Source organism: Mustela nivalis (genome assembly GCF_964662115.1).
Source record: "Mustela nivalis genome assembly, chromosome: X".
Lineage (NCBI taxonomy): Eukaryota > Metazoa > Chordata > Mammalia > Carnivora > Mustelidae > Mustela > Mustela nivalis.
In genome coordinates this window covers 101246167-101273782 of record NC_139040.1, presented here as the reverse complement: position 1 = coordinate 101273782, position 27616 = coordinate 101246167, and the positions used below count along the sequence as shown (strand labels likewise).

The 27616-nt window shown below is 39.3% G+C and overlaps 2 protein-coding genes across 5 annotated transcripts in view; one reads left to right on the top strand and one right to left on the bottom strand.

The window, feature by feature from the left end:
* The window catches only part of LOC309856545 (uncharacterized protein), a 292169-nt gene that overhangs the window by 203967 nt on the left and 60586 nt on the right, over positions 1 to 27616 (bottom strand). The gene's annotated exons all lie outside the window — the stretch shown is intronic.
* The window catches only part of PRRG1 (proline rich and Gla domain 1), a 155787-nt gene that overhangs the window by 99704 nt on the left and 28467 nt on the right, over positions 1 to 27616 (top strand). Inside the window, exon 4 of one of the 4 annotated variants that reach the window (XM_082717906.1) lies at positions 8286 to 9119. The exons of 2 other annotated variants lie outside the window; for them this stretch is intronic. In XM_082717906.1, the coding sequence (XP_082574032.1) occupies positions 8286 to 8945 (660 nt within the window). In that variant the 3' untranslated portion in view covers positions 8946 to 9119. Of the gene's footprint in view, positions 1 to 8285; positions 9120 to 27616 lie in introns of those variants that run through there. One more of the 4 variants, XM_082717905.1, reaches the window with a different exon arrangement.

The following is a 27616-nucleotide window of genomic DNA, read 5'->3' as shown; positions in this document are numbered from 1 at the left end:
CTTTCTTTTCCTTTTTTTAGTCTCTGTCATGTACTTCCACTCTGATTTTTATTATTTCCTTTATTCCACTAACTTTGGGCTTTGTTCTTTTTCGGTTTCCTTTAAATGTAAGGTTAGACTGTTAGAGATTTTCCTTATTTCTTTTTTTTTTTAAAGATTTTTTTTATTTATTTGTCAGAGAGCAAGCAAGCGCAAGCGAGCACAGGCAGACAGAGTGGAAGGCAGAGTCAGAGGGAGAAGCAGGCTCCCTGCGGAGCAAGGAGCCCGATGCGGGACTCGATCCCAGGACGCTGGGATCATGACCTGAGCCGAAGGCAGCTGCTCAACCAACTGAGCTACCCAGGCGTCCCAGAGATTTTCCTTATTTCTTGAGGGTAGGCCTCTATCGCTATAAACTTACCTCTTAGAAATGCTTTCATTGTGTCCCAAATATTTTGGACTGCTGTGTGGGTTTTTTTTTTTTTTTTTTGAAGATTTTATTTCCTTATTTATTTGAAAGAGAGAGGAGGGGCAGAGGGAGAGAGAATATCAAGTGGATTCCACACTGAGTGCAGACCTCAATGAGGGACTCAGTCTCATGACCCCAAGATCATGACCTGAGCTGAAATCAAGAGTTGGACACCTAACCAGCTGAGCCACCCAGGTGCCCTGAGGGACTATTGTGTTTTTATTTTCAATAATCTCCATGTATTCTTTTATTTCCTTTTTTAAAAAGATTTTATTTATTCATTTGACAGAGAGAGATCACAAGCAGACAGAGGGGTAAGCAGGCCTCCTGTTGAGCAGAGAGCCTGATGCAGGGCTCAATCACAGGACCCCAAGACCACCACCTGAGTTGAAGGCAGAGGCTTAATCCACTAAACCACCCAGGCGCCCATTTTATTTCGTTTTTGATTAATTCATTGACCCCTTGGTTGTTTAGCAGCATTTTGTTTAGCCTCCACATGTTTGTGTTTTTGCCAGTTTTCTTCTTGTATATGCTTTCTAGTTTCATACTGTTATGGTCAAAAAAGATGCTTGAGATGATTTCATCTTATTAAATTTATTGAGACTTGTTCTGTGGCCTAACCTATGATCTGCCTTGGAGAATTTTCCCTGTGAATTTGAAAAGACTGTATATTCTGATGTTTTTGGATGGAATGTTCTGTATATATCTGTTAGGTCCATCTGGTCTAGTGTGTCATTCAGAGTCACTATTTCCTTCTTACTTTTCTGGATCATCTGTGCATTGATGTAAGTGGGTTAAAATCCTCTACTATTACTTTTGTATTACTTTCAATTTCTCCCTTTATGTCTGCTAATATTTGCTTAATGTACTTAGGTGCTCCCATGTTGGATGAACACATATTTACAATTGTTATATCCTCCTGTTGGATTGATCCCCTTTTCCTTGTGTAATGCCCTTCTTTATCTCTGGCTATAGTCTCTTTTGTCTAATACAAGTATTGGTGTTCTGGCTTCTTTTTTGTTTCCATTTGCATGGAAAATTATCAGTCTTTATGTGTCTTTAGATCTGAAGTAAATCTCTTTTTTACAGAGAGTTCCCAGGTAGGGAGGGGCAGAGGGAGAGAGAGGTTCCATGCCCATCATGAAGCCTGACACAGGGCTCCATCTCACAACCCTGAGATCATGACCTGAACCAAATTCAAGAATCGGGTGTTTAACCGACTGAGCCATCCAGTTGCCCCTGAAGTGAGTCTCTTATAGGAAGTATATGGATGAATCTTTTTTAAAAAATCCAGTCATTTACCCTGTGTCTTTTGATTGAGGCATTTAGACCATTTACATTTAAAGTAATTATTCATAGATATGTACTTATTGCCATTTGTCAATTTTTTCTAGTTATTTTAGTACTACTTCTCTATTCATTTCTTATTCTCTTGCTGTCTTTCTGTGTAATCGATGACTTTATTTAGTGTTATGGTCAGATTCATTTCCTTTTATTTTTAGTGTATCTATTATAGGTTTTTGGTTTGTGGTTACCATAAGGTTCATATATCCCCAGTATATAGCAGTCTACATTATGTTGACGGTTGCTTAAATTGAAGCACATTCTAAGAGAACTTTATTTTTACTTCTTCCTCCACATTTTATATATATGTTGTCATATTTTATATCTTTACTTTGTGACTCCCCTTAACTATTTTTTAGATATCATTGATTTTTGCTATTTTGGTCATTAACTTTCATACTAGCTTTATAAGTGACTGATCTACTACCTTTATCACATGTATGCTTTTACTTGTGAAATTTTTTTCCTTTCATAATTTTTTTCTAATTATGATCTTATCTGCTTAAAGTCCCTTTAATCTTTCTTGTAAGGTCATTTTATTGGTGATGAACTCCTTTAACTTATTTGTCTGGGAAACTCTTTCTCCCCACAATTCTGAATGATAACCTTGCTGGGTAAAGTGCTCTTGGTTGCAGTTTTTTTTCCCCGCCACTTTCAGCACTTTGAATATATCATGCCATTCTCTTCTGGCCTGTCAAGTTTCTGCTGAAAAATCAGCTAACAGCCTATGGGGTTTCCCTATTACATAATTGGTTGCTTCTGTCTTGGTGCTTTTAAGACTCCCAATTTATCTTTAATCTTTGACATTTTAATTATTATATATCTTGGTGTAGACCTCTTTGAGTTCATCTTGTTTGGTGCTCTCTTTATTCCAGGACTTAGATGTCTATTTCCTTCCCCAGGTTAGGGAATTTTTCAACTGTTACTTCTTCACATAATTTTCTGCCCCTTTCTCTCTTCTTCTGGGTTCTATGTCATGCAAATGTTACTATGTTTGATATTGTCCTAAAGAGCCCTAGGCCTGTTCTCATTTTTTAGAATTCTTTTTTTGTTTGTTTTGCTGTTCAGCAGGGTGCTTAACATTACACCATCTTCCAGATTGCTTCTCTGTTATTCTTCATCTTCTAATCTGCTGTTGATTCCTTTTAATGTGTTTTGCATATCTTTTACTCTATCCTTCAATGGATTGATACTATTTTGCATTTTCTGTCTCTTTGTTGACGTTCTCATTGAGTCATTCAGTTCATCCACTCTTCTCTAGTCTAGTGAACTAGACATTTTTATGAACATTACTTTGAAATTTTTATCAGGTAGATTGCTCATCTACCTGATAAGCAATGAGACAAGGTTTTGTCTCATTCTTTTATTTGAAGCATATTTCTCTGTTTCCTCATTTTGTTTGACTTTCTGTGTGTCTATGAATTAGGTACACTATCTACCTATAAACTTGAAGAATGGCCTTGTGTAGGGACATCCCCTGTTCAGACTTTGTGCACCTGGCAGCTTTGGCTGGTTGGCTGGAGTTTTAACAGGCATGGGCTAGAAGTCCCAGGGCACTCCAGGCTGGGGCCACCCTGCTTGGACAGCTGGAACTGAAGTGGGCACAGGCTGGGGTGCCGTGGGGCTCTCTGGGGAGGGGGCAACCTGACAGTACAGCTGGAGCTGTTTAACAGGTGTGATTTGGGAAGTCCCTGGGGCACTCTGCATAAGGGGTACCCTGGTGAGTCCCCTGGAGCTAAAGTGGGTACAAGGCTGGGCTGTCTTGGGATGCTTGATACCTGTGTTGCCTTGGTGAGATGACTAGAGCTATAGTGGACATTGTCTAGCAATGTCCAGGTACATGTGATGCTGCGGCCACTTCAGTGGGAAGGCTGGGGCTGATGCAGGCTAGGGGCTCAGGGCTTACTAAGGTAGTTCATTGGCAAGAGCAGCCAGACACTACTCCCATCTGTGCAGCCAAGATGGAGAGAGAATGTAAACAATGGTGCTTACCAACCCTTTCAACCCAAACAGCCAGGAAGCTTCCTCCTGTTTGGCAGAGTTCTAAGACTGGTTCCTTTATATTGTAGTTGCTTGTTTAAACTGTGCCTTCTTTTCTGTGCCCCAGGGCAGACAAATCTGTTTCTGATCCCTCAGTACTATCCCTCCCCACTGTAGTTCACAGCGTAGGAGGTGGGAGTTCTGGTCTTTTTCTGTCCTGCTGTTTGATACGTTGTCCCTCTATCCTTTGTTGTGCAGAAGCTGTTCAGTCCATCCTCAGTTCTTCAGGAGGAATTGCTTTATATGTAGGTATAGATTTGGTGTGTCCATGGAGGAGTGAGTTAAGAGTCTTCCTATGTCACCATCTTGGACCCTTTGAAAAACCTTATATGACCAATTAAAGTAAGTTTTTATTATTAAATTGTTGATATTTTTAAATTAGTGGTGTTTTACTCTCTGGCATTTGGGCCCTTTTTTAGATTATAAACCCTTTGAAGTCCTAGTTATTCTTTTCAGGTTACAGTAAAAACTTAATCTGGAAGGTTTCAGACTGTGTATTACCAAAACAGTGGATTAGTTCCAGTGTGGGTCTCTCCTGCTCATGCCAGCAGTCTTTTAACCTTGACCTGAAGTTACCTCAGCAGGTTTCCCTTCCCACTACAGAGTTACTCTTTTTCAGATCTGCCCTCATAGATTGGGTACTGGTGGGAGTAATGGCCCCAGTTTTTTGTCACTTGTACAATCATTTGGATCATAGATTTAATGTAACTGCATGTTATTGTAGGCAACAATGTTAGTGATGCCCTATTTAACCTCTAAATATGCTGTTTACCTAGGATTATACTAAAGACACACAGAAAATTTCAGAATTCATCACTGTTTCTTATTAGAATTATTATTCTTATTAGAATCTACCAGAAGATATTCTTTCAATGGATATGGTGGCAATCCAAGGATCCCATGACAATATTGCACCAGAGTTTGAGGTCCCAAAAATGATGAGTCAGGTGTCTAAAAAGACCCTGCTTTGTGTAGCTACTCTAGTTTGACAGTCTCAACTCCTATTCCTTAGTGACAGGTAGATCGCCTCTCTTTCTGGGCACTTCTGGGCATGAAAACTCCTACCCATTCTCTTCCATTTAAAACTTCAGTGTTGGATTTCCTTTATGCTTTTTTCTCCTTTGCTTCTTCAGCTCCTGCTAGACCTTAACCTTAAGATCTGGAGTGAGGAGATGAGCATGATCTGCTCTTTAACCCTTACCCCTTCCCATCTCTCTCCTTAAGTATTCTGGGGAGGAAGGAAGGGAAAAGAGGACGGATGTCTCCTAACATAACTGGTATTGCTCTGTCCCCTTTTGGCTGTCACTAATTCTTTGGTGAACCTAATTATAAAATTGGGTAGGAAGTGCACAGTGTTCTTCAAGGGGTCCCTAAAAGAAAACTCTGTACAACATAGTTCCAGGAATAGGAATTATGACTTCTTGTTGGCCTCTTCCGCCCGCTTCCCCAGCTGGCTTCTATCCTAGTATGCATGCCTCATATCCTTGTTGTTGGGGCCTTTTGGCTGGCAGACAGCCCTCTGGGACAGAGTAGCTGCACCATGGCTCAGTTTTCCACAGTATCCTCCTAACTGGTGAAAAATCCTCACATCTTTTTTTTTTTTTTTTTTTTAATCTTTAGGAAAGTTCTCTACCAGCACTGACCCTGTTCTCTACCTTGCTTTCCTCATATCCACCCTGCCCTTCCTATGTGCACAGGGTGCAGGAGTAGGGTACATCAGCCCTTCTACTGCTTAAGCAGATGTCCACTCGGGGACTGCAATGTCAGTGGTTTCTACATACATATATCCTAACAGCTGGCCTTCTTAGAGCTCCCCTCAGTAGTTCAGAGTCTTGGGGTCTAAACAGTAACTGTGACTCTGAAATGTGACATGCTAACCTAGCATGTGCAGCAGTGATCCTAATGGCCTTATCTGCTACCATGCTGCTGCTTTGGGATGGGTAATTGCTTGATAAGTGGTACTGTCCTTGTTAGAAATGGCTCACATTTTGTAACAGTGAGAGCTGCAATCATGAGAATAAAACTTTCACATTCAAATTGGGATTTGAGTAGAAACCTAGATCGGCAACGTTGCTTGTTAAATGGTTATGTATCTGTTATTTCACTTGAAAGATGATATCACATGCCTCCCATAGCATGCCAGGAGGAGGTTAGCCAGGAATTCAAAGAACAGGGGTTTACCTGTTTCCCAAAGAATTATATTCCTTGGCCTAATCACTAAAACTCTCCCTCCACAAAAGGAAAAGAAAAAAGTCAGAAGCCACCCATTGTAGGATGAGATTGAAATGTAAAATGACACAATATCCAAAACAAAATGCAAATTTCTTCCTTATTAATATTTTCTCTCTGTATATAATACTGTAGACTATAGGGCCACAAATAAGTTACCAAAAAGTATTAAAAATTATATATATTTTTGAAAGTAGCTACTTTGATCAACGTATTCAGACAAGCATATGAAAAAATATTAACCGCATTTCATTGATCATCTGATCACTTATTCACATTTTAACATCTCTGAAAAATTGAAGTGCAGCTTACAATCAAAGACATGTCATGGATTAGTTGAAAGCGTTTTTTTCTTTGTTTTTTTTTTCTTTTTTAATACATAAAAAAATAGTGTGCCTTTCAGTTCATAGTATACTTGATAAAATACAGCAACGAATCCCCACTCATGCCCCCTCAGAGATTCCCATCTGGGTGCAGCAACCACTCTAAATCACTTTCTGTTATAGTAGATAGTTGCTGATTCCTTTAATATTTGGGGTTTTCACTGTTCCACCCACTGTTAGGCCGTAGTCTCCCTAGGACAAGGCTGACAGTGGCTCTCATAGGTGGAATATCAGTAACTGTAGAAATAAGATTTTGTCTAGCTACTTCCAAGGTACAATAAAATCAGTGGCAAAGGGATTAGAATTTTGCAATAGCCCTGTATTGTTAGCCCTAGGTCTTGGGTACTATCAAGCTGAAACAGACCATTTATTCTATCACTGCCCATAAACAACCAACTGAGCAGAGAGGGCTATGCCTTTTCTTCAGGTGTATGCTTTAAAGACTTGCACTAATGCCATAAATTAAAACAGCATTATTATTTGAACATTAAGGTATTGTCCCATTCCCAAAGCTAATATTTGATACCAATCACTGCTTGTCATGAATAGACTAAAGGCTGATTTTTCCTTCCATTCCACAGCTGAAGAAGGATTCATAGAATAGGCCCCGGTAATATTTATAATTGATAGGGTCCATGAAAACCAAATAGGTCAAGCTCTTCATTTGTCAAATAATAGCCCCAAGGAAGTCAATTTACTTTTTCCCATAGCAAGATACTGATTGGTGCAGCCCAAAATAGGGCCCAGGTCTCCTAATTCAGTGTCTTCTCCACCCCTCCTTCCCCTTTCCTTGCTTTGCATTGAACACAGTTCCCTCCTAATTTAAGTAGTGATGGTTATGCCAGGGGTTTTACAATGAAACAACTTACCTCTAGATTCTTATTAGGCCATTTTTAGGCCATAAAGACACATCACAATATACTTATTCAAGTTCAGATATGATTGAAATGGAAAAACTGGTGGCTGGTACCTACTCTTAGCTGGAATTTTAATTTTACTGTTTTAAAATGCTTGAGAAAAGTACCATTTGGGACAGACAAATCTGGTACTAATCTTTCCATCCCTGGACTAATATTGTCAATGCCAAAAAGACCAATAATACACCTGACAAAGAGGAAACCACTCCCTTATTGATAATACTTTGCCTTCCTGTTCCAAGGAAAAGCCTGTTAGTGAAATGGACATCACAACTGTGGATCAGATACATGCTAATTACACAGGTTAATCAAATGTGCCCTTTATTCCTAAGTATGCATGGACAAAGTTTTGCAAAATACTTGAGAAAAGTGCAAGGGAAGGTCATGATGAACAAACTGAACAATTTCTGAGGTTAAAAAAAAAAAACAAGAAACAGAAGAGAATTTTACCAAAATTCAAATTCATACCCAGAATTTTGAGAATATGAATTTGAATATATGTTAATAAAAATAAGAAATTTTTAAAAAGAATATGAATTTGAATTGAATAAGACTGAATTGGAATAAGTATATATTTGAATTTAAATAAGAGGCTGTAATAGAGGGGATCAGTTAGAGAACCAAAAAAAGTACTTGGAAAAGAGGCACATTATTGCATAATTAAAAACTTAATAAATGCTAAGTGCCCAGTGAAGGGTTGCCCTGCATCACTTAAGCTCCAGCAGAACCTGGAACACATCACTTAGGCCCCGCCCCCAACCCCACCCAAACTGGAAGCTCTCGAGCCCCCCCCCCCCCCCCCCCCCGTCTTCCCTGGACCCCATTTCCGGTCGGATCCCAGGGCTCGCCCAACATCCCAACGGACACTTCCCTGAAGTCTCAAACCGCCACTGCTTCTGCCTCTGGCCTCCCTTGCCGCTCAAGCTGGGAAATCTCCGAGGCCACCACCGCCCTCGGCCCCGCCGCTGTCCGCCGCGCAGCCCTCGCCTCCGCGCCACCTTCGCCTTCGCCCTGGTGCCCGGGCCGCCAGCCATGGCCACCCCGCTGCTCTCCCAAGTGCGGCAGAACTACCACCCCGACTGCGAGGCCGCCGTCAACAGCCAGATCAGCCTGGAGCTCTACGCCTCCTACGTGTACCTGTCCATGGCCTTCTACTTCGACCGCGACGACGTGGCCTTGAAGCACTTCGCCCGCTTCTTCATGCGCCGGTCCCGCAAGGAGACCCAGCACGCCGAGAAGCTGATGGAGCTGCAGAACCAGCGCGGGGGCCGCCTCCGCCTCCGCGACATCAAGAAGCCGGACCGCGACGACTGGGAGGGCGGCCTGAAGGCCATGGAGAGCGCCCTGCACCTGGAGAAGAGCGTGAACCAGAGCCTGCTCGACCTGCACCAGCTGGCCACCGACAAGAACGACGCCCAGCTGTGCGACTTCCTGGAGAGCCACTACCTGCACGAGCAAGTCGAGGCCATCAAAGAGCTGGGGGGCTATGTCACCAGCCTGCGCAAGATGGGGGCCCCCGAAGCCGGCCTGGCAGAGTACCTGTTTGACAAGCTCACCCTGGGCGACAGCGACAAAAAGTACTGAGTTGGGACTGTTTTCCCCATAGCCTCAGGGCGCATGGTGACTTTCCCTGATCACCATGCTGAGCATGCTTATTGCAGTGTTGCTTCTGCAAAAGGTTCCAGTTCTTTTCTTCCAGTTTTTCCACGAATAAAGTTAATTTGGTTTAAATAAAGTTATTTGGTTCTTAAATAAAGGTCTCTGGTTGAATTGTATGCATATCTCTCACCTTTTAAGTTTTAAAACGTATTCAGGAATCTCTCCACCCACCCAACCCCATCCACATGCAGCTCAGGATCTCTGAAAATAAGAGGGAGAAGATATTTCATGGGCCCATGGAAAACACAGAATTAATCTTACCCTTATAAACAGTGTTGTGGTGGATGGGTGATCTAGGGCCCTGATGAATGTGGGATCCTGTGCATAGTAAAAGTATAAAAATATGGCTTGAAAATTATGATTGGGGTTGATCTGGGGGAAAAAGTGACGGAAATGGGGTTGGGCAGGGATTAAAGTTAAGGAGGTCTTTAGCTTTACCTGAAAACTTTTAGTTTGTTAAAATATGTAAATACTAATGTTTGTTGATTCTTGATAGCAAAAAGGGATTCCAGAAGCCATGGCAGGATACCTCTTTGACAAGCTCACCACGGACAACAGTGATAAGAGAAACTGAATATTAGGCTGGCTTCCCCCATGATATGAGAGTGATTACCTTTGGACCCCTGTGCGGGACATGCATATTGTCATTAGGAAACTTCTGTTTCCCCTTATAAACAGTGTAGGTATGTGGGATGGGGTCAGATGGGTGGTTTGGAACCTGAGTTGCTGTAGATGGGGGTGTTTGACAAAAGTATAGAAAAAACATAGTCTGGAATTTATAATAGTTGCTTCTGGGAAAGAAGTGAAAAATGGGGTTGAGTAGGGATTAAAATAAATAGGAGTCAACTTTATTTGAATCTTTTTTAGCTCATTAAGTCAGACAGATATTAATGTTTGTTGTTTCTCAGTAATAGCTTGGGGGCCCTGGAAACTGGCATAGTGGATTACGGGCTTGGCTGGTTCACCTTTGTCAGTCAGTGACTACCAGAAGTGTGTTTCAGACTCTGTGTGTGTGTGTCTGGTGTGATTTCAAGTGGCCATCACTGGAGGCATGCATGCTGCCAATGCAAAACCTCCAGTTATCGGTTTTTATGTACACTTTCTAATAGTTTGGTAAAAAAAAAGAAGACCCTACCAGTATAAGAGTTAAAAATTTAACAAAGATGCTGAACATCAAAATACTTGATACTATGAAGTAGATCAAATCTCCAAGAAAGAAATAATTCATAACAATAGTAATTCATAGTCATAAAAGGACCCTATACAGTAACAACCAGTCAGTAGAAATTCCAGAAGGAGAAAACAAGGGGTGGTTCAGAGGGAGTAGACAATAATCAAGAAATAATTTTTTTAAGTATAATCCAAATGCTACTATCTTATATGCTTTCTTGTTTAATCTACTAATGTTCTGAATTACATTAATAGATTTTCCTGTCTGGGGCGCCTGGTTGGTTCCGTGGGTTAAAGCCTCTGCCTTCGGCTCAGGTCATGATCTCAGGGTCCTGGGATCAAGCCCAGCATCAGGCTCTCTGCTCAGCAAGGAGCCTTGTTCCCCCTCTCTCTCTGCCTGTCTCTCTGCCTACTTGTGATCTCTGTCAAATAATTAAATAAAATCTTTTTAAAAAATAGATTTTCCTGTGTGAAATTATTTTTTTAATTCATAGAGTGAAACTTATTTGGTTACTGTTGAGCTGTTTTACTATAGTTCTTTGAGATATAATTTAGAGATGTAACATTGTGTAATTTGAAGGTATACACTGTGTTTATTTGATACACTTATATGTTGGGAAATGATTGCCATCAAAACCTTAGCAAAAATCTCCATCACTTCATATAATTACTATTTCTTTTTGGTGGTGAGATTATTTAAGGTTTATTCTCTTAGCAATATTCAGTGATATAATATTGTTAACTATAATGGCCATACTACACATTAGATCTCCAAAGTGTGTACCATTTGATCAATATTTCCCCATTTCCTTTAACCTCCAGGTTGTGGTAACCACCATTCTACTCTGTTTCAGAGTTCGGCTTTTTAAAGTTCCTTATATAATTGATAGATTACAGTATTTGTCTTTTCCTGACTTATTTCACATAACGTCCTGAAGTTTCATCTAAGTTGTTGCAAATGGCAGCATTTCTTTCTTTCTTATAGCAGAATAATATTCCGTTTTATATATCACATCTTCTTTATCCACTGACCAACACTTCCATTGTTTCCATACATGGCCAATTGTGAATAATGTTGCAGTGAACATTAGGAAATAGTTATCTCTTTGAGATCCTGTTTTCATTTCTTTGGGATAAATACCCAGAAAATAAATTGCTAGATCATATAGCAGTTCTGTTTTTAATTTTTCAAGGAATGTCCGTATCAGTTTATACTCCCACCAACAGTGCACGGCGGTGTCCTTTTCTCCACATCCTTGCCCACAATTGATATTTCTTTTTAATGATGACCATTCTAACACATATGAGGTGATATCACATTGTGACTTTGATTTGCATTTCCCTGATGACTAGTGCTATTGAGTACCTTTTCATATACGTGTTAGCCATCTGTATGTCTTCTTTGGGAAAATGTCTATTCAGGGTCTTGGCCCATTTTTTAATTGCATTGTATAAATTCTTTCTGTGTTTTGGAGATTGATCCCTTATCAGATATATGCTTTCTAGATACTTTTTCCCCCCCTAAGTTCATATTTATTTGAGAGAGATCACAAGTAGGCAGAGAGGCAGGCAGAGAGAGAGGGGGAAGCAGGCCCCCTGCTGAGCAGAGAGCCCGATTCGGGGCTCGACCCCATGACCCTGTGATCATGACCTGAGCCGAAGGCAGAAGCTTAACCCACTGAGCCACCTAGGCACCTGGATACTGTCTTCTGTTCCATAGTTTGCCTTTTTGCTTTACGCATCGTTTCTTTTGCTGTGCAGAAGTTTTATAGATTAATGTAGTCCCACTGATTTATTTTTTGCTTTTGTTGCTTGTGCCTTTGGTGTCATATCCAGAAAATCATTTCTAGGACCAATATCAAAGAACCTTTTTACTATGTTATCTTCTGGGAGTTTTATGGCTTCAGATCTTAGGTTTAAGTCTTTAATCCTTTTCCCGTTAATTTTTGGTTTTGGTATAAGATAGGGGCTCAGTTTCATTCTTCTGCGTGTGGTTATTCAGTTTTCCCACCACAGTTTATCAAAGACATTGTCCTTTCCCCATGCCTTGCTCCCTTATCAAATATTAGTTGATCATTTATGTGTAAGTTTATTTCTGACTTTTTATTATGTTCTGTTGGACTATGTGTGCTTTTTCATGCCAGTACCATACTGTTTTGATTTATAAGGATTAGTAGTATTGTTTGAATTCAGGAAGTACAATCCCTCCAGCTATGTTCTTTCTTAAGATTGCTTTGATATTCAGGGTCTTTTGTTGCTCCATAGGAATTTTAGGATTGTTTTTCTATTTCTGTAAAAAATGCCATTGGAATTTTGATAGGGTTTACAGTAAATCTATAGATGACTTTGGGGAGTATGGACATTTTAACCACATCAGTTCTGATCAGTGAACACAGGACATCTTTCTATTTATCTGTATCATCTTTAATTTCTTTCATGAAATTCTTCAAGTTTTCAGTGTACAGATCTTTCACTTCCTTGGTTAAATTTATCCCTAATATTTTATTGTTTTTGAAGTTAATGTAAATGGGATTGTTTTATTTCTTGTTGTTAGTGTGTAGAAATGCAACTGTGTTGATTTTGTAACCTATAACTTTTCTGAATTCATTATTTCTGACAGGTTTTTAGTAGAGTCTTTAAGACTTTATAGATATAAAAGCATATCATCTGAAAAGACAATTTAACTTCTTCCTTTCTAATATGGATGCCTTTTATTTTTTTCTTGCCTGAATGCTCTGACTAGGACTTCCAGTACTATGATGAATGTAAGTGGTGAGAGTGGGCACCTTTGTCCCATTCCTGCTCTTAGAGGAAAAACTTTCACCATTGTGGATGTTATAGCTTGTCCTTTGTGACCTTTATTATGTTGAGGTATCTTTTTTTTTTTTTTTTTAAGATTTTATCCATTCGTTTGACAGAGATCACAAGTAGGCATAGAGACAGGCAGAGAGGCGGGTGGGGGGGGCGGGAAGCAGGTTCCCCACTGAGCAGAGAGTCGGATGCTGGGCTCCATCCCAGGACCCTGAGATCATGACCTGAGCCCAAGGCAGAAGCTTAACCCACTGAACCACCCAGGCACCCCTGTTGAGGTATGTTTTTATACTAAATTTGTTGAGAGTTTTTCATCATAAATAGATGTTGAATTTTGCCATATCCTTTTTTCTGCATCTATTGAAATGATAGTGTAATTTTTATCCTTCAGTTTCTTAAAATGGTGTATAACGTTGATTGATTTATGGGTGTTGAACCATCATTGCATCCCTGGAATAGATGCCCCTTGATAATGGTATATAATCCTATTAAAGTTTTGTTTAATTTGTCTTGCTAATATTTTGTTGAGGAGTTTTGCATCTCTGTTTTTCAGAGAGATTGGCTTGTAGTTTTCTTGTGGTGTCCTTGTCTGGCTTTAGTATCAAAATGTTGGCCTTGTAAAATGAGTTTGAAGTGTTCTGTCATATTCTTTTGGAATTGTTTGAAAAGAATTAGTATTCTTTTTTAAATGTTTGGCAGAATCCACCAGTAAAACTTTGGTTTTTGATTACTGATTCAGTCTCATTACTAGTAATTGGTCTATTCAGATTTTCTAGTTCTTCATGATTCTGTTTCAATAGGTTGTATGTCTCTCCGAAATTATCCATTTTTTCCTAGTTTGTCCAATTTGTTGGTGCATATAATTGAATGGGAGTTAAGTGCGCCAACCCCACCCCCACCCCCATGAGTATAACTTTTGACTCCCCAGAAACCTTACTGCTATAGCCTACTATTAACCAGAAGCTTTACCAATAACATAAATAGCCAATTAACACATATTTTTATGTTAAATGCATATAATACTATATTCTTACAATAAAGTAGAGAATATAAAATGTTACTAAGAAAATCATAAGGAAGAGGAAATACACTTAAAGTACTGTAGAAAGTCCACATAAAAGTGGACTTCTGCAGTTCAAATTCATGTTTAAGTGTCAACTGCAATTGTAGCAGTCTCTTAAGTTCATTTGTATTTCTGTTGTAATTGTCTCCTGTGTCTGCTTTTGTTTGAATCTTTTTTTCCTTAGCCTAGCCAAAGTTTATTGATTTTTTTAAAATTTTCATTTCATTTTCTGAACATTCTGTAATGTAATATCCACATTTATAAATTTTTTAAAAATCTTCTAAAAACATTCCAAAATAAATAACATTCCATATATTCTACCTTTTTTTTAAGATTTTATTTATTTATTTACTTGACAGATCAGAAGTAGGCAGAGAGGCAGGCAGAGAGAGAGAGAGAGAGAGTGGGGGAAGCAGGCTCCCTGCTGAGCAGAGAGCCCGATGTGGGGCCCGATCCCAGGACCCTGGGATCATGACCTGAGCCGAAGGCAGAGGCTTTAACCCACTGAGCCACCCAGGTGCCTCCTATTCTACCATTTTTTTAATTTGACAGATAGAGATCACAAGTAGGCAGACAGGCAGGCAGAGAGAAAGGAGGAAGCAGGCTCCCTGCTGAGCAGAGAGCCCGATGTGGGGCTCAATCCCAGAACCCTGAGATCATGACCTGAGCCAAAGGCAGAGGCTTAACCCACTGAGCCACCCAGGTGCCCCCCCTGCCATTCTTTTTTAAACTTTCAGAATAATAGCAGTATCTTGGACGTGTTCTGCCAAGTAACTATCAGAGGGCAAAGTTCATAGTAATCTATAAGCACTGATTTGAGTGTGGGAAAATGTCTTGTGATCTCAGATCCATCTGTAATATTCCAGCAACAAAACCTATTTCCTACACTTGAGACCAGTCTTTCCTAAATCCATAGAAAGTGCTTCTGTCAGAAGGTGCCCAACTGAAGCCAACTATAGGAGTATTAGCAGGGACTCAGAGTAAGCATCATCATGGACAGCAGCTGTTGCCGCTGACTCCATGCAGTGGGCAGAGTTGTTCTTGCTCGAAGATCTCCTAACAGAAGGGATGAGCATTTTTCCCCAGAGGTTTGAGAACTGAAAGTATAGATGAATGAATGAATGAATGAATGAATGGGCAGGGGAATTTTAAGAAAATAGAGGTGGCTGAAGAATGCCAGAGGGGGTCTTCTGACCATTTGATTTTATTTATCCTTTCAAAAACAAGCTGTTAATTTTCTTGATCTTTTAAAAATTTTTTCTGATCTCTATTTCACATTTTTCTCCTATATTTTTTTTATTTACTTCTTTGTACTAACTCTGGGCTTAGTTTGTTCTTTTCTCTAGTTCCTTGATATGTAAAGTTAAGTTGTTTATTTAAGAGCTTTTTATTTTGATCTTTTTTTCTTAGACTGGACATTTATCAGTATATACTTGTCTCTTAGAACTGCTTTTCCTTACTATGCAGCCATCAAAAAACAAAACCAAAAACAAAAAAACAACCAAAATCTTGTCACTTGCAACAATGTGGGTGGGGTTAGAGGGTATTTTGCTAAGTGAAATAAGTCAGTCAGAGAAAGACAATTATCATATGACCTCTCCGATATGAGGAATTTGAGAGGCAGGGTAGAGGATCTTGAGGAGTAGGGAGGGAAAAAATGGAACAAGATGGGATCAGGAGGGAGACAAAGCATAAGAGACTCTTAATCTCAGGAAACAAAATGAGGGTTGCTGGGGGGGGGGGTAGGGTGACTGGTCTATGGATATTGGGGAGGATATGTGGTATGGTCAGTGCTGTGAACTGTGTAAGACTGATGATTCACAGACCTACCCCTGAAGCAAATAATACATTATATGTTAATTTAAATTTTTAAAAAAAAATTTTAAAAACTGCTTTTCCTGCATCCCATCTTTTTGGTAGGTTGTGTTTCCTTTAGATATTACTCTGATTCCCTTTTGATTCTCCTTTGACCCACTGGTTGCTCAGGAGTGTGTTCTTTTGTTGTTGTTATTTTTAAGTTTTTATTTTTTTTTAAGATTTTATTTATTTATTTGACAGAGATCACAAGTAGGCAGAGAGGCAGGCAGAGAGAGAGAGAGGAGGAAGCAGGCTCCCTGCTGAGCAGAGAGCCTGATGTGGGACTCGATCCCAGGACCCTGAGATCATGACCTGAGCTGAAGGCAGAGGCTTAATCCACTCAGCCACCCAGGTTCCCCTAAATTTTTATTTTTAACTAATCTCTACACCCAATATCGGGATCGAACTTAAAACCCTGAGATCAAGTGTTGCACACTCCACATACTGAGTTAGCCAGGCACACCAAGGAGCATGTGTTTGTTTGTTTTTTAATTTCTACATATTTGTGAATTTCCCAGCTTCCCTTTCGTTATTGACTTCTAGCTTCATACAGTTGTGTTCAAAAAAGATCATTGATGAGGCGCCTAGATGGCACAGTCGGTTAAGCATCTGACTCTTGGTTTCTGCTCAGGTCATGATCTCAGAGCACTGGGATCAAGCCCCACGTTGGGCTCTCTGCTCAACAGAGAGTCTGCTTGAGATTCTCTCTTCCTCTCCCCCTCCTGCTCATGCTCTCTCTCGCTTTCTCTGAAATAAATAAATCTTTTAAAAAAGAGAGAGAGAAAAGAAAAGATAACTTGGTGTGATTTTGGTCTTAAATTTGCTAAAAATTGTTACATGACCTATCACGTGGTCTATCCCCTTGAGATATGTTTTGTGTGCACTTGAGAAGAATGTGTATTTTCTTGTTGTTGGATGGAATGTTCTTTAGGTTTCTGTTAGGTCCCTGTGGTCTAAAGTGTAGTTCAAGTCCAACGTTCCTTTTTTTTTTATCTGGATATTATATGCATTTTTGATAGTGGAAGCTTAAAATTCCCAGCTTATTGTATTACTGTTTATTTCTCCTTTTAGTAGTAGTTCGTTTATATCTTTAGGTGTTCTGTTGTTGGGTGCCTAAATATTTACATATACCTTCTTTATGGATTTATGATCCCTTTCTCTTTTTATAAAGACATTCTTTGTGTGTGTTGATCACTTTTAGCTTCAAGTCTGTTCTGTGTGATAGAAGTATAGCTGCTCCTGCTTTCCTTTGGGTACCTTTTGTTTGAAATGTCTTTTCCCCACTTATTCACTCTCTATATGTGTCCTTAAAGCTAAAATAAACCTTGAAAAAAAAAGATTTTAGTTTGGGGGCATCTGGGTGGCTCATTCAGTTAAGCTTCCAACTCTTGATTTTGGCTCAGGTCCTAGTCTCGAGCCCACATCAAGCTCCGCTCTGTGCATGGAGCCTGCTTAAGAGTCTCTCTTCCTTTCTCTCTGCTCTTCCTCCCCACTCTTGTGCAAATGCTCTCTCTACTCTTTCTAAAAAATTAATAAAAATGAAAGAATAAAAAATTTTATTTTTAAGTAATCTGTACACCCATTGTGGGGCTTGAACTTATGACCCTCAGGTCAAAATTTGCACCTTCCTCTGACTATGCCAGCTAGAAGCCCCTAAAATAAGTCTCTTATGGGCAGCGTATCTTTGGACCTTGTTGTTGTTTTTGTTTTTGTTTTTTTTTAAAGATTTTATTTGTCAGAGAGAGAGAGAGGGAGCGAGAGTGAGCACAGGCAGACAGAGTGGCAGGCAGAGACAGAGGGAAAAGCAGGCTCCCTGCTGAGCAAGGAGCCCTATGTGGGACTTGATCCCAGGATGCTGGGATCATGACCTGAGCCGAAGGCAGCTGCTTAACCAACTGAGCCACCCAGGCGTCCCTTGTTTTTTTGTTGTTGTTTTCTGATTGTTTTGTTTTGTCTCTTCAGCCATTCTGTGTCTTTCTATTGGAGTATTTAATCCTTTCAAATTTAAAATAATTATTGACAGGTAAGAGGTTACTATTGCCATTTTGTTTTGCAGATCCTTTGTTCCTTGTTTTCTCTCTTGCTGTGTTCCTTTGTGATATGATAACTATTTGTAGTGGTATTTTTTGACTCTTTTATCATAATCTTTTTTTTTTTTTAATCTAAAACAGTTTTTTCCTTTGTCTTTGGGATTGGTTACTGGAAGATTATTGTATCCTTCGGTTGTGTCATGTTTCCTTGATTTTTTTCATGTTCCTTGAAGTTTTGCATTGCACTGTTCTCATTTGAAGTAGCAGCTTTTACAATCTGTACTAACTGCCTTCAGGAGAGAAATACTTGCTTTTAGCCCTGATAATGGTTCTCGGACTTTCTCAAACTTTCTATGGATACAGCTGCTCTGCACTTCTTACTCCCTCTTGTGGCAGAATTCTTGAGTTCTCTCTTAGGCCTTCTCTCCATCCTGCAATGCACCAGGCCAGGTGTTGACATTCTCACTTTTGTTTTCCGAAGAGTGGTACTACAGCTTAAGTTTGTGGTAACTAGCCCTTTGCCCAAGCTCACTTTTGCCACTGCTGACATGAATGTGCTAATGAGGAGGCACAGAAATCCACCAGAATCTGCAGGTCAGAGACCACAAATTTGAGCTATAGTGCCACCTTTTGGAAGACCAAAGGGAGAAGCACGCACACAGGGAGCTGACCACAGTGTGGCAGAAGTGTGTGGTGGAGGCATTCATTCTGAGTGCTAGGCGGAAGCATGGGCCAGTTGAGGTCATCTGTGGGTTTTACCAGCAACTCATGGGCAGGCTTCTTGATGAAATGTAAGACACAGTTGGTCGATCTGTGTCCTCTTAATATCCTCTGAGAGTCTTATGTGCTGGCTCTCCTAGCTTCTTCCCAATTCCCAGTCATGCACCTGAAGATTGCGTACTTCTCTCCAGTGTGTCCCACATTTGTATTTTGTGCGTACTTCTCTCCAGTGTGTCCCACATTTGTATTTTGTACCATTGGTGTACAGAAGTTCTCTGGAAACCTGAACTTCTATAAAGGTTCTTCAATCTGTGGATGCTTGTGTAAGTAAATCATTGTTTTCCAGGGGCTCCTGAACTGTAGCCAGGATGGACTAGAATGAGTTCACAGGCCACTGCACGGTCCATAGCTGGGAACAAAGTCTATATGCCTTTACCCAATACATAAGTGGTTGAGATTCCTTCTGATTCATCTGGTATATGGAGCTGGATCATTCCATAGCTCTCACAAAGACACTTCTGTCTGTGGATGGATGCCAAATGGTGGTTGGGGTGGGGCAGTACAAAAACAAAGAGCTGTCTTAGTACACCATGATGCTGACATCACTCTTGCCAATATTTCTATTCAGGACCTTGCATCTCCCTACCTCAAGATGTAGTTTTCTTTTCAGGTGTGTGAGTACCATCTTTGTCCTATTTTGGTTTTAGGCTTATTCTGGCCCTGTAAAACAAATTGAGATTTTTCTTTTTCATTTTTATGTGCTCTGGAATAGTTTTCATATTACAGGTTGTCTTGTTCTAAGAAGATTTAGTAGAATTCACATTAAAATTATCTGAGACTCCTCTCAAAGATAGAAGCTTTTATTTCTATAAAAAATGGCTTTGGGATTTTGATAGAGATAACATTGAATCTGTAGGTTGTTTTGGGTAACACAGGTATTTTAACAGTATTAAGTCTTCTAATTCCATGAACATGATCTGTCTTTATATGTATTTGTTTCTTTAATTTTCATCACTGTTTTGTGTCACATTGATTATCATGTGCTCAACTCTCCTCATGCCCCAAGGATAAATCCCACTTGTTGAGTTTTGTTGCATCTGTATTCATCACAAATATTGGCACGTAGTTTTCTTTTATTGTAGTGTCTTTTTCTGGATTTGCAAACAGAATAATACTGGCCTCATGAAAAGAGTGTGAAAGGGTCCCCTCTTTTTCAGTTTCTTGGAAGACTGTGAGAAGGATGGTAGTAATTCCTCTTAAATTCATTTAGAACCAAGAGAGGCCACAATGGCCAAACAATCTTGAGAAAGAGGAACAAAGCTGGAGTCCTCACACTTTCTGAATTAAAAACATACTACAAACTTACAGTAACAAAAACAGTATGGTACTAGCATAAAGACAGACAAATAGAACTGAATCAAGAGCCCAGAAATATAACCCACAGATACACGCTCAAATGATGTTCAACAAGGGTGCCAAAATATACAATGGGGAATGTATAGTCTGCTCAAAAAATAGTGTTGGGAAACTTAGATACCTATATGTGTTAGAATGAAAAAGAAACTCTGTATTACACCAGAGACAAAAATCAACCCAAATGGATTAAAGACTTTGACATAAGGGGAAGGTTGGGCAGTGGGCAAAGGGGATCACATTAAAGCTACTGATAAAATTATAATAAAAACTGATAAATCATAATGCGTGTTGCCATGGAGAGTCTCTTCGTTACAAATTAGAATTACCATCAGGCTACATCCCAGACCAATTACATCAGTCTCTGGGGCAGGACTTAGGCATTCCAAGCTGTCAAACCAGTGTAAGCACCTTGCTCCTCAAAGTGTGCTCTATGGCAAGCAGTCACCTGAGAGCCTGTTACAAATGCAAAATCCCAAGCCACACCCCAGACCTACAGTATCAGAATCTCCATTTTCATAAGGCCCCAGCTGATGAATATGCACCTTGATGGTTTTGAAGCACTGCTTTATCACCCTGGTTTTCAGCTGTGGCAACACATTGGGATAACCTGGGATGCTGGAAAATAGTACCCGTGCTCAGACTTAAGCAACTTACCCAGTTATATCCTTCGAATATACTGGAAGAAACACACTAAAAACTTACTATAACTTCAGCAGCTATCATTGAATGAGCACATATTTAAAAAGACTTGAAAACCTTATCTAATTTCCATTGATGTTGGATATGTGCACACACCCTCACTTTTTAATTTTTTTTAAATTCCAGTATACTTAACGTACAGTGTTATTTTTAGGTATACAATATAGTGATTCAACAGTTCCATACATTACTCACTGTTCATCCTGATAAGTATATTCTTAATCCCCTTTTACTTATTCTGCCGATCCTCCCCTCCCCCTCTCCACTGGTAACCATCTATTCTTTATAGCTGAGAGTCTGATTTTTTGTCTCTTTTTTCTTTTGTTCATTTGTTTTGTTTCTTAAATTCCAAATATGAGTGAAGTCATATGGTATTTGTCTTTCTCTGCCTAACTTTTCACTTAGCATTATATCTTCTAGATCCATCCATGTTGCAAATCGCAAGATTTCATTCCTTTTTTTAATTTTAAGATTTGTTTATTTATTTATTTTTGAGAGAGAAAGAGAAAGTGCTCATACACATGAGCTGGGGGGAGGGGCAGAAGGAAAGGGAGAAGGAGAGAAGCAGACTCCCTGCTGAGTATGGAGCGTGACATGGGGCTTTCTTTCAGGACCCTGAGATCAGGACCTGAGCCTAAATCGTGAGTCAGATGCTCAACTGACTAAGTAAGCCACTGCCCCAAGATTTCATTCTCTTTTATGCCTGAGTAATACCCTATTATTTATGTGCTACATCTTTATCCATTCATCTGTCAGTGAACACTTGGGTTTTTTCCATATATTGGCTCTTGTAAATAATGCTCCAATACACAGGGATGCATGTCTCTTTGAATTAGTGTTTTTGTTTTCTTTGGGTAAATACCCAATAGTCGAATTATTGGATCATATGTAATTCTGTTTTTAATTTTTGAAGACCCTTCAATACTGTTTTCTACAGTGGCTCCAATAGTTTGCATTTCCAATAGTGCATAAGCGTTCCTGTTTCTGTACATCCTCTCCAGCACTTGGTTCTTGTATTTGTAATTTTAGTCATTTTGACAGGTGTGAGGTAATACCTTATTGTAGTTTTGATTTGCATTTCCATGGTAACTAGTGATGGTGTACATCTTTTCATGTCTCTGCTGGCCATCAGGATGTCTTCTTTGGAGAAATGTCTGTTCATGTCTTAACTGGATTATTTGGTTTCTTGGTGTTGAATTGTGTAAGTTCTTTTTACATTTTGGATACTCCCCCTTTATCAAATAAGTCATTTGTGACTATCTTCTCCCATTCACTGGGTTGTCTTTTAGTTTTGCGGGTTGCTTCCATTGCTGTGCAAAAGCTTTTTATTTATTTTTTTTTTTAAAGATTTTATTTATTTATTTGACAGAGAGAAATCACAAGTAGGCAGAGAGGCAGGCAGAGAGAGAGAGGAGGAAGCAGGCTCCCTGCCGAGCAGAGAGCCCGATGCGGGACTCGATCCCAGGACCCTGAGATCATGACCTGAGCCGAAGGCAGCGGCTTAACCACTGAGCCACCCAGGCGCCCGCAAAAGCTTTTTATTTTGACGTAGTCCCAACAGTTTATTTTTGCTTTTATTTCCTTTGCCTCAGGAGACATATCTAGAAAGATGTTATGGCCCATGCCAGGGAAATAACAGCCTATGCCCTCTTCTAGGATTTTTATGATTTCAGGTCTCACATTTAGGTCCTTAACCCATTTTGAGTTCATTTTTGTGTATTGTGAAAGAAATTGGTCAGTTTTCCCAGCACCATTTGCTGAGCTTCTTCCCATTGCATATTCTTGCGTCCTTTGTCAAAGGTTAATTGACCATAACATCAGGGTTTTATTACTGGGCTCTCTATTCATTGGTATACGTATGTTGTCATGCTAGTACCATCCGGTTAAGATTACTACAGCTGTGTAATATAACTTCAACTCTGTAATTGCGATACCTCCAACTTTGTTCTTCCTTTTCAAGATTGTTTTGGTTATTTGGGGTCTTTTGTAGTTCCATACAAATTTCAGGATTGTTTTAGTTCTATGAAAAATACTGTTGGTAATTTAATAGGGATTACATTAAATCTGTACATAGCTTTGGGTAGAATGGAAATTTAAACAATATTTTTTTCTTCTAACCCATGAGCACAGAGTGTTCTTCCATTTGTGTCTCCAATTTCTTTCATAAGTATTTTATATTTTTCAGAATACAAGTCTTTCACTTCCTTGTTTATCTCGTTTATTATTTTTGATGCAATTATAAATGGGATTGTTTTCTTAATTTTTCTTTCTGATGTTTCATTATTAATGTATAGAAATGCAGTGGATTTCTGTACATTGATTTTGTATCCTACAATCTTACTGAATTCATATTTCTGTCCAGTAGTATTTTGGTGGAGTTTGTCGTAGTATTTTGGTGAAGTTTCAGTATATCATATCTTGTCATCTGCAGATGGTGAAAACTTTGCTTCTTCCTTACCAGTTTAGATGCGTCTTATTCCATTTTTCTGGTCTCCTTTCTGTGGCTTGGACTTCCAGTACAGTGTAGAATAGAAGTGGTGAGAGAGGACATCCCTGTCTTATTCTTTTTTTTTTTTTTAAGATTTTATTTATTTATTTGACAGACAGAGATCACAAGCAGGCAGAGAGGCAGGCAGAGAGAGAGGGGAGGAAGCAGGCTCCCTGCGGAGCAGAGAGCCCGATGCGGGGCTCGATCCCAAGACCCTGGGATCATGACCTGAGCCGAAGGCAGAGGCTTTAACCCACTGAGCCACCCAGGCGCCCCTCCCTGTCTTATTCTTGATCTTAGGGGAAAAGCTCTCAGTTTTTCACCATTGAGTGTGATGTTAGTTGTGGGTTTTTCAAAGATGGCTTTTATTATGTTGAGGTATGTTTCCTCTAAACCTACCTTGTTGAAGGTTTCTATCATGAATGAATATACCTAGGCAAAAGCTTTTTCTTCAGTTATTGGAATGATCATATAGTTTTTATCCTTTTCTCTTATTGATGTAATATATCACTTTGATTGATTTGCAAATATTGAACCATCCTTGCAACCCAGGAATAAATCCCACTTGATCATGGTGAATGATCTTTTAAATACAATTGTTGTTTTCGGTTTGCCAATACTTTGTTGAAGATTTTTGCATCTATGTTCATCAGAGGTACTAGCCTATAGTTCTTTTTTGTGGTCTCTTCATCTGGTTTTGGTATCAAAGTAATACTGGACTCATAGAATTTGTAAGTTTCCTTCCTCTTTGAATTTTTGGAATGGTTTAAGAATAGTTATTAACTCTTCCTTAAATGTTTGGTAGAATTCACTTGTGAAGCCAGGGCACCTTGGTGGCTCAGTCTATTAAGTATCCAACTCTTGGTTTTGGCTCAGGTCATGATCTCAGGGTTGTGGATCCCGCATGGGGCTCTGTGCTCATTGCTGAGTCTGCTGGAGAGTCTCTCCCTCTCCCTCTGCTCTTCCTCCTACCCACAATCTCTTTCTTTTTCTCTCTCCAGTAAATAAGTAATTTTTTTTTTAAGAATTCACTTATGAAGCCATCTGTTTTGACTTTTGTTTGTTGAGAGTTTTTTGATTACTGATCCAATGTCCTTGCTGGTAATTGGTCTGTTCAAATTTTCTATTTCTTCCTACTTCATTCTTGGTAGGTTATATGTTTGTAGGAATTTATCTATTTCCTATAGTTTGTCTGATTTGATGGGATATTATTTTTTATAACATTCTCGTTACAGCCCTTTGTATTTCTGTGGTGTCTGTTATTTCACCTCTTTCATTTCTGATTTTGTTTGAGTCCTTTCTCTTTTTTCTTGTTGAGTCTGACTAAGGGTTTGTCAGCTTTGTTTTTCTTTTTTTTTTTTTTTAAGAACCAGCTCCTGGTTTCAATGATCTGATCTGTTGGTTTTTTTTTTATTTGTTTTCGTTATATAATTCATTTCTGTACTAATCATTATTATTTCCTTCCTTATACTGGTTTTGGGTTTTACTTTTTCTTGTTTTTTTTTCTGCCCCTTTAGGTGTAAACGTAGGATTTTTGAAATTTTTCATGCTTCTTGCCTCCCTTGCTATAAACTTCCCTCTTACTACTGATTTTGCTGCATCTGAAAGATTTTGGACTGTTAGGTTTTCATTTTCATTTGTTTCCATGTATTTTTTTATTTTCTCTTTGATTTTTACAGTTGGCCCTTCATTGTTTAGTAGCATGTTACTTACCCTCTATGTATTTGTGCTCTTTCCAGATTTTTTTCTTGTTGATTTCTAGTCTCATAACATTGTGGTCATAAGAGATGCGTGTTATGACTCCGATCCTTCTGATTTGTTGAGGCTTGTTTTGTGGTCTATTATGTGATCTATTCTGCAGAATGTTCCATGTGCACTTGCAAAGAATATGTATTCTGCTGTTCTAGAATGAAATGTTCTCAATATATCTGTTAAAAACATCTGGTCCACTGTGTCATTCAGAGGTACTCTTTCCCTTGTTGATTTTCTGTTTGGATGATCTGTCCATTGATATAAGTGGTGTTATAGTCCCCTACTATTATTGTATTACTATCAATTTATTCCTTTATATTTAACAGTTTTATGTATTTGGGTGCTTCCATGTTGGATGCATAAATATTTAAAACTGTTCTATCTTCCTATTGGATTGTTCCCTTAATGAGTGTATAGTGTTCTTCTTTGTCTCTTGTTGGGGTCTTTTTTAAAGTCTATTTTGTCCAATATAAGTATTGCTACCCAGCTTTCTTTTCACAGCCATTCGCATGATAAATATTTCTTCATCGTTTCACTTTCAGTTTGCATGTATCTAGATCTGAAATGAGTGTCCTATAGGCAGTGTATAGATGGATCTTGGGGCTTTTTTTTAATCCATTTCATCACCCCATCTTTTACTTTGAGCATTTAGCTCATATACCTTCAAAGTAATTACTGATTGGTATGTATTTATTGCCATTTTGTTACATGTTTTATGATTGTTTTTTGTAGTTCTTCTCTGTCCGATTCTTGCCGTGCTCACTTCTCTCCTGACTAGTTGGCTTTCTTTAGTGATATACTTGGATTTCTTTGTCTTTATTTTTTTGCATCTCTGTTACTGGTTTTTGATTTGTGTTAACCATTAGGTTTGTATATAACATCTTTTGCATATAACAGTCTGTATTAAGTTTGTCGTCACTCGAGTTTGAACCCATTTTTTACTCCTCTACCTCTCACCATGTTTTAGGTATATGGTGTCCTACTTTATATCCTTTTGTGAGTCGTTTGATTGATTTTTATAGATATACTTATTTTTACTGCTTTTGTACTTCTTTCTTACTCTTATTTCTAGTCTTTCCAAAGAGTCCCCTTTACCATTTTTTGAATGGCTAGTTTAGTGGTCATGAGTTCCTTTAGCTTTTGTTTGATGGGGGAACTCTGTCTCTTATATTCTGAATTATAGCCTTGTTGGATATTCTTGGCTGCAGATTTTTTCCCTTTCAGATTTTTGAATGTATCATGCCACTTTATTCTGGCCTGCAAGGTTTCTGCTGAAAAATCAGCTGAGAGCCTTATGAGGTTCCCCTTCCATTTAACTATTTTCTTTTCTCTTGGTGCTTTTACAATTCTCTATCACTGCTTTTTGCCATTTTAATTACTATGTGTCTTGGTGTGGACTCCTTGGGTTGATTTTGTTGGGGGCTGTCTGTTTTTTCCTGCCTCTGAATTTCTGCTTCCTTTCTGATTTGTGAAGTTTTCAGCTATTCTTTCTTCAAATAATTTTCTGCCTCCTTTTTGCTCTTTTCTTCCTGGGAGCTCTGTAATGTGAATGTTATTACCCTTGATGGAATCACTGAGTTCCTTAAGTCTGTTCTTGTTTTGCCTAGTTTTTTTGTTTTTTTTTCTGAACTTCTGAGCTTAATTGCTTTCCATTACTCCGTCCTCCAGGTTCCTGATTTGTTCTTTCACTTCTTCTAATCTGTTTATTCCATCTAGTGTGTTTTAAATTTTATTTATTATGTTCTTCATTTCTGATTTTTTTGTATCTCTTTTTTAAGGATCTCACTGGTTTTCTCTACTATTTTCTCAAATCAAGTAGTATCTTTATGACCATTACTTTAAGTGATCAGACATATTACTTATCTCTCTGGTTTTGTCTGGTTCTTTCATTTGGGATATATTCCTATGTTTCCTCATTTTGTCTAACTCTGGGTCTCTTTCTGTTAGCAAAGTCAGCTATGTCTCCTGCTCTTGAAAGTAGTGGCCTTATGAAGAAGAGCTCTTGTAGTGCCCTGCAGTGCCCTGTCCCCTGTTTACTGGAACCTGGCACTTCAGGGGTGCCCCCTGTGTGTGTAGCATGTGCCTTGCTGTTGTAAGACACATTTTCCTTCAGTCCGGTTGTCTGCAGTGGCCTTCTTTGCCTGTTGTGGACAGCGTTTTGTCCCTGTGGTTTAGTGGAACAGTCTGGGGCCACCTGGAGCTCGAGTTGAGCCAGACCAAGCATTTGTCAGAGATGCAGTAGCACCAAACTGCAGGGTGCTTACCCTGCGTTGTCCTCTTGAGAAGCTTTCATTGTAAGCTTTAATCAGACCAGCTTTCTGCTCCTAGCCCACTACTGGGTCCACAGTCCGACTGGTTTGTGTAGTTATCTTTCCCTCTCCCTAGGGCAGGAGTTAACTTTGGCGTGGTATTGGCTCCTGTCAGGGCTTCCTGCATGCTGCCAGGCTTCTAGCCCTGGTTTAAATGGTCTCTGGCCAGGAGCATTCTGGAAGAGGCAGATCTGCAATGTGTGGGGAGGTAGGGGTTAGTTGGGCAGTCATTTTAGCAAGCTTCACATTCCCCAGGTGTTCTGTGAGAAAGGCCTTGAGAC